Source organism: Medicago sativa, chromosome 5 (assembly GCF_051527215.1).
Source record: "Medicago sativa cultivar Bolivia chromosome 5, Bolivia_mono, whole genome shotgun sequence".
Taxonomy (NCBI): Eukaryota; Viridiplantae; Streptophyta; class Magnoliopsida; order Fabales; family Fabaceae; genus Medicago; species Medicago sativa.
Window position 1 is genome coordinate 62,106,853 of NC_140753.1, and position 11,638 is coordinate 62,118,490.

The 11,638-nt window shown below is 32.5% G+C and overlaps 2 protein-coding genes across 4 annotated transcripts; one reads left to right on the forward strand and one right to left on the reverse strand.

Moving 5' to 3' along the window:
- Nucleotides 1-3,992: 3,992 nt before the first annotated feature.
- LOC146923812 (uncharacterized) lies at nucleotides 3,993-8,565 on the forward strand. 3 transcript variants are annotated; one of them, XM_085708944.1, is made up of 8 exons: nucleotides 3,993-4,303; nucleotides 4,922-5,114; nucleotides 6,917-6,932; nucleotides 6,981-7,078; nucleotides 7,155-7,184; nucleotides 7,619-7,756; nucleotides 7,827-7,913; nucleotides 8,004-8,565. In XM_085708944.1, the coding sequence occupies exons 2-8, from the start codon at nucleotides 4,923-4,925 to the stop codon at nucleotides 8,169-8,171; spliced, it is 729 nt and encodes a 242-aa protein (XP_085565070.1). In that variant the 5' UTR covers nucleotides 3,993-4,303; nucleotide 4,922; the 3' UTR covers nucleotides 8,172-8,565. The 3 variants fall into 3 exon arrangements, with proteins under 3 accessions (XP_085565070.1, XP_085565069.1, XP_085565067.1); XM_085708943.1 differs by having other exon boundaries at nucleotides 4,907-5,114; nucleotides 6,917-7,078; XM_085708941.1 differs by having other exon boundaries at nucleotides 6,917-7,078.
- A 1,034-nt stretch (nucleotides 8,566-9,599) lies between these two features.
- Nucleotides 9,600-11,020, reverse strand: LOC146923813 (FBD-associated F-box protein At1g66310-like). The gene is made up of 2 exons (XM_085711782.1): nucleotides 10,058-11,020; nucleotides 9,600-9,767 (listed from the first exon to the last, which is right to left on the reverse strand). Exons 1-2 carry the CDS (start codon nucleotides 11,003-11,005, stop codon nucleotides 9,600-9,602), a joined length of 1,116 nt encoding a protein of 371 aa, XP_085567908.1. The 5' UTR covers nucleotides 11,006-11,020.
- Nucleotides 11,021-11,638: the final 618 nt, after the last annotated feature.

Here is an 11,638-nt window from a genome sequence, read left to right on the forward strand (position 1 = left end):
ACATGCATATAGCAGCAGTTGGAAGTCTCACGTTTGAATGTTCAGTTGAGTGGTAGTGTTAGTTGTAAAGAGAAGAAGATGAGGAAATGGATTTATGGTGGAGAAGAAAAGGATTTAGATCTGGTAAAAAGGAAAGAAAAAAAGGGTGGAGAAGGTGATGGGAATTAATCTATTAATGGGCATTAAATGTCATATTTGATGATTTTCGTTGATGAGCTATTCCTCCCTGAGATTTTTACTTAAAAAGCAAATTTTTTCTGGGTTGTTTCATGGTTGAGAGGTTGAAGATAAAGTGGGAAAAAATCTAATATGGGGAGACTATAATAAGATCAGTGTTTCTATTTGATCCAATGGTTAAAAACTACTTTCCCATGATGGGGAATTCTTTCCCTCACCCACCCTAAATGCCACCCTAAGAACAACTCAGAAATCAAATAAAGGTAATCAACATAGAGAAGATTTCATATAACCCAATAATTAGAAGGTTGCAATTTTAAAATTAATTTAGGGATTCTTGATGTTGTAGCAGCAAAGTAATGAAAGAATAGACTCACCTTTGAAGCAAAGAGCATGGACGACGGAGAAACGATTGTCGGTGCAACACATGTTGTCTCAGATGAAGCAAAAAAATGAATGAAATGAAGAACCGTTAAAGAGAATGAGAAAGAGAGAATAGCAAAGTGTGAGAAGGAGGATTTCAGTGTTGGAAACGTAAGAATTTGAAAATGTGAGAAGGAGGATTTTCGAAACACAAACACAATCCCAAATTGACGACTGCAATATGCATTGGAATAGCAAAATAGTTGTTGGAAATAACAAATCGCGTATTATGAACTGTGGAAGGGAAAATAGGAATAGATAGTGGAAATTGACAAACGTTGTGCAATTTCATGGGGTAATTGAAGTTTTGTTAATGTTAGAGGGGTAATTGATGAAACTTAGAATTTTGGAGGGGTAATTGCATATTTACTCATCAATTATTAATGTAATTATTTTATATGTACAAATTGGAACGTGCGGACTCACGAGTTTGATCTCCGACTCTTGCGTATAAAGAAAATTAGGTTAACAATAAAAAACAAAATACGTAAATCATTTTTATTAAAATGTTATGTAAATATAATTTAACTATTTCAAATTTAAGATGAAATTGCTAAATTAAAATATTAAATGGTAAGTTATTAAGTTAATGATATTTTATGGTTATACCTTAATTCTCAATGAAGAACAATCACTTTGAATCACCTTCAACATTTCATCGACCCCATTCCTTAAGAGGGCAAGAATTTCTGAAATCAATCGTTGCAATTAATTCACGTGCCCTCCTCTAAAGATGATCATGCCTCCATCAATCAGAACAACCGAACACAATTACTGCAAGACTCGAACCTGTACTAAGTTGGAATTTTTAGGCCAAATACCACTTTTGGTCCTTTTAGTTCGACAAAATTCTCATGTTAGTCCTTTAAGTTTCGAAAGTTTCATTTAGGTTCTTTTAGTTTGACAGAATTCTCAAGTTAGTACTTTAAGTTTCAAAAGTTTCAAATAGGTCCTTTTAGTTGATAAACTATTTCACCGTTACCCCTGCTGTCAATTAATAATTAATTGATGCTGATGTAGCCGTTAAATTGTTGACTTTGATCAAAATGCTACCTTTTATAAGTTCCAGGATGTCAAAACACTACGTTTAATGGTCAATCATTTATAGTGCTAGAAAGACAACTTTTTACAACAACAAATGTCTTTCTAGCATTATTAAACGACATTTATAGTGTTAGAATGATCATTTGTGACAATTAAACGTAATGTATTGACACCCTGGAGCTTTTAAAAGACATCATTTTGATCCAAGTCAACAACTTAATGGCTACATCAACATCAGTTAATTTTTAACTGACAGCAGGGGTAACGGTGAAATAGTTTATCAACTTAAATGTTATTCAAAAAAAAAAGTTTATCAACTTAAATGACTTATTTGAAACTTTTGAAATTTAAAGGACTAACTTGAGAATTTTGTCAAACTAAAAGGACCTAATTAAAACTTTCGAAGCTGAAAAGACTAACTTGAGAATTCGATAAAACTAAAAGGAATAAACGTGGTATTTAGCCGAATTTTTAAGAGCACACCTTTTCAGAACTTTAGGCTGTGTTTGGAACTACTGATAAAAGAAATACTATGAAGGATTGAAAGTTTAGCGGAAATTGGGCTTCCATTGTTTGGATCCCCAAAGAAAGGGTGATGAATGATCATTTTTTGGTGGGCCCTACAACTTAAAACTTTCCGTCCAATATTGAGAAGAAAGCATGAGAGATTGTTCAATTTTTCAAATAGACATTGATGCCCTTGCCTTGGTTAACATGCGTGAGGTATGTTCCAGTATATGACCAAGTACCAAATGTATCTCACAACAAATATTTAAATAAGAATGATACATCAATAATTTAATTAGTAAATAAATGCTATAGTAATATTTTATTTTAAAATACTATATAAATATATATATGCATATTATATATAAGTATTAACATATATTTTTACATTGAAAGTGTTTTATTCCAATATAGGGATATTTGTGTAATTTACTAAATATATTAGTTTCTTTCCTCTCACTTTCTATTCACTTTCACTTCTACCAAACAACCAAAAAATTATTTCACTTTCCTCTCACTTTCTATTCACTTTCATCCCTTCAACAATCTTTCCTTCTACTTTCTTTCCTTTCACTTTCTTTTCTCATCCAAACAAAGCCTTAAGGTCGCAGATTGAACTGAGTACGAGACTAAAAGTTGGAATTTGACAATGATTCATCGAATGTTTAGTGCAGACATTGCTTCTAACATCCTTAGCACTCTTTGGTTGATCAAGTGCAACATCATTGATTGGTTTGGAAGGTTGGGGGGAAGGGGATGTATTCGGTAAAAAGCGTTTACTGTCTTTGCTTGGAGGAACTTGTTGATACCTCACATAAGTGTAAACCTGGTTATTGGTCAGGAATTTGGAAATTGAAGGTGCCACCAAAAATTAAGAATCGAATTTGGAGAATGTGTTGTAGTTGCCTCCCAACGCGATGTGACTATTATGTGGAGTCTCTCGAAAGAATTGCAATCTTAAACTTTGACAGAATGCAAATGAGGATTGCGCCCAAGCAGTTGATCGTTTGCGTAAATTAATGGATGTTTGATTATATTGTTGTTGTCATTGCAATAGATAATCATGATTATTTGTCAAAAAAAAAAGATAATCATGATTAGTTTAATTTGTTATAACTTAAAAGCAACAAACATTTATAATTTTAGTTTTAATCAAAATTAAAATTTAATAAAAAAGAAACACCGTTCATCATTTTCAAACTTTAATGCAATAAAAATAGAGAAAAAATAGGCACGTAAATGTCTATCTTTTCGTTATTTATTGTTGTTGTTGTTATTATTATTATTAGGAGGATGTTAAACAGTGCCCCCGGGACATTGGTTAAGCACCAAAAGAAATAAGTTTTTGTTAAAAAGTAATGTAATTATTACTTCATGAAAAGTGACAGTTTATAGTTCCAAGACAGAAAATTCTATTTTTGGATTCCTTAACCAGTGCCCCGGGGGCACTGGTTAACAAGACCCTTATTATTACTCCCTCCGTCCCGGAATAACTGACCCATTTTTTAAAAAAAAGTGTCCCAAAAAAACTGACCCATTTCAATTTTCAATACAACTTTCATCATTCCCAATACAATATAACACTAAATAATACTACTTTTATCATTCCCAATACAATATATTCCACTTTTCCCTTTATTTATACACTTTTCTTAATCTGTGTGAAAAACCAAAGTAGGTCAATTATACCGGGACGGAGGTAGTATTATTTTTTGAAAGGAGTATGCTATAAGTATAAGTATCTTTTACAAAACAGAGAAAAAGAACTATTCTTATTTTGATATTTTTTTTTTTTGCAAAACCTTTTATTATTTATTGCATGTTCTTCTTTCTCTTTACCCATCTCACATTTTTCGGAAAACCTTTTATTATTTTTTCTATGTTCTTTCTCTTTCTTCTATCTCATACAACCTCTCTATACTTCTTTCCCATCACTACTAACAACTAAAACACAAACTTCATTCATCTAAACTACTAACAACTAAAACACAAGATGCTTGTTATCAGAGAGGGTTCACGCCAATTTCATAACATATATAAGTTCCTCTTGGCGAACTTTCTAGAGTCTATTTTCTATGCTCTGCACTTCCAAGTAGAGGAACTTTGTTTGTCGAGAGATCAGAGACGGTTAGAGGCAGCAACAAATTCTCAGGTTTGCTTTTCCTTCTCCAAGAATCTCACAATCAATGGCGTTTCGACTATTATCGTTTGATTATCGTTGATTTGATTCGTTTTGTTTTTCGATTATCTGTTTTGATCGTCATTTCGATTATCGTTGTTAGATATTATTGCTGTTTGATCATCTTTTCGATTGTTGTTGTTAGAGATTATCATAACATTATCGCGTTTGATTATCGCTATTTTAATTATCGCGATTACGAATTGTTTTGGTTCTTTCGTTTTATTTACCTAATTCGAATCAATGATGAAATTGAGAATAATTTTACGAATCTAGGTTTCTGTTTTGTGTCAATTAGGTTTTCGGTGGTAAATCCGATGCAATTAGTGTATATCCGATGCATTATTTTTCGTTTTGGTCCTCGTTTTTCTTTTATTTGTTTCTTTCCTTCTTTTGTTTCAATATTTACATGAATCTGAGATTTATTTGTATGAATTCGCGTAAATCGAAAATTATTTTTCGTTTTGGTTCTCTTGTTTTTTCTTTTATTTTTATTTGTTTCTTTTCTTTTAAGTTCTTCAATTCAATCATATAGTTTATTGCAATTCTTTTTTCTATTTTAACTGATTATTACAGTGTATGCTTTGTTAGGATGAAAGATCGCAAGATGAAGTCTGTGGCATTGGAATTGGATAACAAAGTTAAATGGAGCACGCTTAGAGAGTCTCTGCTTGAAGACGCTGTGGCAGACTATGGATCTGATGACTCCAGCTGGAGTCAGATTTTGGCTGATGAGAAGTATGAGAAATTTGTGTATTTAGGCATTGGGGAACGTGAACTAAAGGTAATTTGCTTTCTTCTTGCAATTCTGTTATTGCTATACTTACTTTTACTTTTTATACATGAATTGGTGTGAATGTGTTTTGAGATGTAGTAATACTTTTTATTCATATATGACATTAGTGTACTTACTTTTTAGTATATCAGTCTGCAAGCAAGAACCTCAAATTTTGAATCGATATTAGTGAGATGAACTTGCATACAAAAGCTTAAAAATTATAATTTTCCTCTATCACCAAATGAATCCATTCTAGCTATTATACACAATTTTTTTCATTATCTCCCAAACCTGGAGATAGAGAAAAGCTCAATTAGCAAAATCCTATAAAAAAATGTTGCTGCGACTAAACTATGTATAAAAAAGAACATAGCTTGGGTTGTTTGAGTAAGTTAGGAAAGCCTGTTAATCATTCATTTGTTGCAAAGGTTTGTGTTTTTAAATTGATTTATCTTTTAAATTATATAAGCGCCGATTTCATTTCTTCACTGTAGTATATCAGCCATGTGTGCTTTTCCTTTTCAATCTTAAACACATTTGCTTTTAGAATTATGTGAAACATATATACAAATTTGAAGAAGAACATAAGTAATGACATAAAAATATCCAAAGTCTAACATAGTACTTTAACAGAGGAATTGTGCATTTCTCCTAGAACAAATATCCAGCTTTGTGTCACCACATAGAACAAATATCCTCCTTCTTTGTCAACCCAGCCGATCCTTATCTCTTCCAATCTTTTCCAATAACAAAATAACTTGTTCATGACTATTTTATGAAGAAGAAATCTCACTTTTGTCCCTCCAATTGCAACAAAATGTCATATTTTCAATGTCACCTTTGTTATGAAGAAGAAAATAAAATGATTAGAAAAAGTGAAGAAGAAACTGAACTCTGATAGTCTCTCCTACAACAAAAAAACCATAAACTAAATTTAAGAACCAACAAAGAAGAAGAAGAAGAAGAAGATGCCAAAGGTAGAGATAGGTGGTGGAGGAGGAGGAGAATGATGAGAGAGAAGAAGAAGAAGCTACACTGGTTTTCAACGTTGTATGGTGTGAATGGAGGGAAATGGAGATAAGAAAGAAAAAAAAAAAAAACTTAAAACTTGAAATGTGAGAAGATTGAAATACAATTTTTTGTGTTCAAAGAAACAAAATGAATTCATTGATACAAACTTTTTGAATTATGCCTCGGTATTGAATGAAAAATGAACACAGGCATTGAAAATATAATTGTTATAGATTAATTAGTGGAGTAATCAATAAAAGATAAATATACAAATAAAAAATAATTGAAACAAATAATTATAAATTAATTACTACTCCCTCCGTCCCAGTTTAATTGACCTACTTTGGTTTTTCACACAGATTAAGAAAAGTGTATAAATAAAGGGGAAAGTGGAATATATTGTATTGGGAATGATAAAAGTAGTATTATTTAGTGTTATATTGTATTGGGAATGATAAAAGTTGTATTGAAAATTGAAATGGGTCAGTTATTTTGGGACACTTTTTTTTAGAAAATGGGTCAGTTATTCCGGGACGGAGGGAGTATTAATAGAAAGTTTAGAAGAGCTAAGTACTCTAATTGATTGACAAATGTCCAACTTGCCAAAAAACTAACTTGCTTTATTATTATCTATAGATAGTAGTTTACTATTAGTTTGATAGAATTTTGTTGTTTGTGATTGATTAGAATGTTAAGGTTCATAGATAGAGATAAGTTGAATTATTTGATAGAGAATGAATTAAAATGCTTTTTTTTACTAGTATATATTTTACTTTCACTGTCCTTGTCTGCTGCAGCTTAAGTGGGAAGCTTGTAAGCTGGCTAGGTCTAATGGGTTTGAGGATGAAAGTAGCGAAGAAGCTGAGAAGAAAAAAGCACAAAAGCTGAAGAGGGAAGCCCGTCAGCTAGCTAGGTCTAATGCAGGGACTCGGGGTGTAATCATTGAAAAAGCCCCAAAGGTAAAAAATAAAATAAACAAACTACTATATATGGATTAAAGCAAACTATTTGTTCTAATTTTGTGTCTTTGGGCAGGCATTGGGCATTGGGAAACGTGAACCAAAGGTAATTTGCTCTCTTCTTGCAATTCTGTTATTGCTCTACTTATTTTCACTTTTTATTTATGATATGACTAGTACTTAAGATATAAATAGTACTTACTTTTTATTCATGCCTTTTGAGCAAGGTAAAAATAATTAAGATATAAATAGTACTTGCTTTTTATTCATGAATATGAAAATTACATGAACCTGGCTACATGAACTTGAAGGGAAGTTCATTGTTAAGATGTAAATAGTAGTTTACTATTAGTTTGATGGAATTTTGCTGTTTGTGATGATTAGAAGGTTAAGGTTCATAGATAGAGATAAGTTGAATTATTTGATAGAAAATGGATTAAAATGCTATCTATGATGGATTAAAAATAAACAAACTATCTATCTATGAGGGATTAGAAATAAACAAACTATCTGTTCTGATTTTTACATGGTATTCTACAGTGGACTCCAGATTTGGAATTGATGCTGAAAGATGCAGTAGATATACATGGGGAGGATCATGCTGATTTTAAATCAGAATCCATCCTTAAGGATGTTGATTTTGCTCCCCTTCACAAATGGACTCATGATGCACTGAGGGTTTGTATCTGTCCTTTTCCTTCTCATTATAGTGTTTTTCTTTAATTTAATAATAAGTCCTAATTTGCAGAATAAATGGGGGAGACTAAAAAAAGATAATGGTTGGGTTAGGAATCCTAAGAAGAAGACTGTACGGGTTAATGAAAACATCAGAAAGGTACGCTTAAATAAGTTTTAAAAATACAGATGGGACTGGTACTGGCACTTCTGATGTAAAGTTTTATTGTGTTGCTTTTTCCATCGACAGACTTCTTTGGATGTGCCTAATTCTTCTGCTGAGCCTGGTACTTCTGCTGTGCCTGCTGTGATGGATGTGCCTGCTGTTGTGAACCTCTTAACAGCAATTTTCGAACAGATGGTTACTGCGAATGCAGGTATCAAGGAAATTGTGACTCTTTTGAAGGATAGAAAGTGAAGGTGGAAAGAGTAGCTAGCCGGAAGGAGTGGTTGAGTTTTGTAAAAGCAAAACTATCCTATGATTTTTCTAAATTCTTGGTTTAGGTGTATTGGAAATATTTTGCTCGTGAATGTGATTCATGGTGTATATACTATATAGTGGGGAATGTTCTTAATTTCTTGTTTTAGGTGTGTTGCGAATAGTATACCAGTGAGTGTTATTGTTCTGTGGTGTCTATAGTAGTGCATGTGGATTAGGATTACTCGATGTGAATGAGTGTTATTGTTCTGTGGTGTCTATAGTAGTGCATGTGGATTAGGATTACTCGATGTGAATAAATTTGATCCACCACTGCTGCTATGTACAAAATTACTAACAAATAATTCCAAAAACTTTTCCCATTTAAACTTCATATTTCCTGTTTAGAAACATTCATCACTCGATCTATCATGGGTGTGAGTTATCTAATTAAACCATCTTGCCTCCAACACCATCAATTTGAAGAGTTTATAAACTTTTGTATTGGATAAGTTTGTTGAAATCGTTGGCCTGAATTATGCAGAAAGCACCTATATATCCTTATATATCCTTTTACTTGAGAAAGTTGCAAGCCATCTGCATCTCAAGTCAAGGGACACAGTCCAATTTATAATCGCTTGCAGAATTTTATAAATATAGAAGGATAGATTCCTTCGGCAATGAAAACATGCAAAAAAAAGTAGAAAACGATTGCACACTCCAGGGCTATTTTGAGAGCGCCAAACTCTCCCAAAACACAAACTTCTATCACAATTCACACCCCTGTTACCTTTTCTTTTCCACCTAATTGCAACATTCTTTGAGTTAGCTACGTCTATTAGTCTTCATTAGTGTCGGGTACACCAGTGCTACTTCCCTTTTTACTCTCCTTTGTATTCCTTTTTACATATTAATCTTCGAGGACGAGTAACAGACTAAGCAAATTACATGATCAACTAAAAAGATCACTATGCTTTGTTTGGATAAACGTTTTAACCAACACTAAGAAAGAAAGAAAGAAATTGGAATAATTACAATGACTTTAATTCTGCACCTCAACTTTTTTCATAGTCTCTCTTATTTAATATATTCATAAATTCCTATAAACTTATAAGGCCTTTTTTGTAAATTAGTATCAATGAAACTTCTACGAACTAAATGACTAAATGCTAATTCAAAATGGTCTAACATGTGATTCAAGATGTCCAATCAAGTATTTTTCACTAGTAATTAAAGTTTATATCAGTTGTGAATATTCTCAAGTGAGTCAAGATGCACACGTCAACATGCATACATTTGTACACAAACATTTGTTTCACTAAATAAATGATTTTGTAATTTATCCACCGAAAGCAAGTTATTATAACCAGAGACATCGTGGGAAATAGAAACAAATAATCTATCCTTAAAATGTATGTATATTCCCCTTTATGAGCGTATGATGATGCCAACCTTTGCCGAGGGTGAGTTTTGAATCAAAAAGTCCACCACATGATCATGTATAGATGAACTTCGAAACGTTTCTATTTTCAGTGACTTCAAGTTACACAAGGAATGGAACTCAACTTTCAATAAATCAGGAACTACGGAAAGAACCTAAGCAATTAGGAAGTATTGTGATCGGTTAAATGCAAATCATATTTTTTTATAAAAGAGTTTAATTATTATGCCCTGTCATTTATTTTACACATGTATCTAATGATGTGTTATCAAATCAATTAATGAATATGACAACTCGTGTTTTTACATTCATGAATTGACGTCGCAATACATCATTGGATGCATGTGTAAAATAATTGTACACTGACAAAGTATACAAATTAAATTCTTTATAAAATTATAAATACAATATAAAAAAAAAGCATTAATGGTACAATATAAAATACCTCGATAGTATTTGAACAAAAAGTCAATGATTCGATATTAGCAAGCTCAACTAGCCAATTGAGTAGAACCAATGATGTCTCCTGCGCCTTCGAGTCCCCATAAAACCTTAAACCAATACTTACATGTTTGATAGAAGAGAGAACACTCTTGCTCCCAAAAAGTTCAGGAGTATAACGGCCAGTAAAAGCAAAGGTATGAAGACTTGGAGCATATAGCTCGATTCCAAAATCAATTCCGATATAGTTCTCAAGAATATAAACCCACATAAGTATAGTCAAATTGACAAGCCTGGTACTTGATATGCAAAGGTTTTGTGCATCTAGAAGTATACAACAATCAATGATCAAACTATTCAACATGTTAAATGCAGAGAAGGGCTCAACAGAACCATCATCACTGCGACTAAAGGCAAAGTACTTTAGAGACAAGGTAGTTAATGCTGGCAAGTTCAGAGAATTTGGAAATATTGGTTTCTTACAAAAAAATGTAGCATATTGGTAACCGGAAAGATTAAGAGATGTTAAAGTGTGACATGAAAAGAAGCATGAAGGGAAGTGTTCAATTGAATAACTGTAATCGATTTTTAAGTGTTGGACATTGTGTGAAACGACATATTTTATGATCCTTTGGAATAGGCTAAGCTTCATAAAATGCCGGAAGTAAAGATCCAGAGTGTGGATAGCCATTGAGCCGTTGCGAAGATACAAAATTTGAGACACAAATTCATCAAAACTATCCACGGATATAAAGTATGAAGAACTTAGTGTAAGAGTAGGAAGACTCCTCCAAAGATTGATCCATCTTTTGGACAAAATGCGGGTTTGAACGGCCTCTTTTGCGTTCAGAAAGGACAGTATGTGAAGGAGAACAAAATCGGTCAAGTTACTGATAATGTCTTCCTTTTTGTTGTCTTTACGTTGCCTCTTACACCGCCTTTGTCTCGCCATTGTGTCATAAACAAACAATTCTACCAACAAAAGTGTAACTAACTGATGAAGAAATCTAACCTAATTAAAAAAAACATGAAATCAAACGAATGAATAAAGATTAATCTAACAAATTAACTACTAACATCTAACATTCAAACAAAGAAAATTGGGTAGCTCAACCAGTTGGTTTGAGACAATGGCGTAGCTTTTATTTTATTTCAAACCATAACCTAGTTCGACTCCCACAGACAAGTAAAATCATGTGGAATAGTTTACTGTATAATATTAGCTGTCATTGTCTTATATCAGCATGCTTAAACTAAACAGCTAGGAAAAAAAGTGAGAGCTAGTAAGTGTTGTGCAATGTTTAGATTTGAGGGGATTCAACATGTGAAAAATATAACATATAACAAATTGAATGTAAAATTATAAGAATTGAGGGGTTCACTTGAACCCCGACCACTGCGTAGGTTCGCCAGTGGTTTTGAGACAAATTTAACTACTTACAATTTTCATAAAATAAAAATAAAAAAACGTAGAAGTGGGCCAAGTTGGATTGAATGCCATACCTTTTAACCCTGATGTGCCTCTCGCGAGTGGGGGGAAAGATATCATCGACTTCTCTCAGAAATAAATAAATTTAAAAATTTT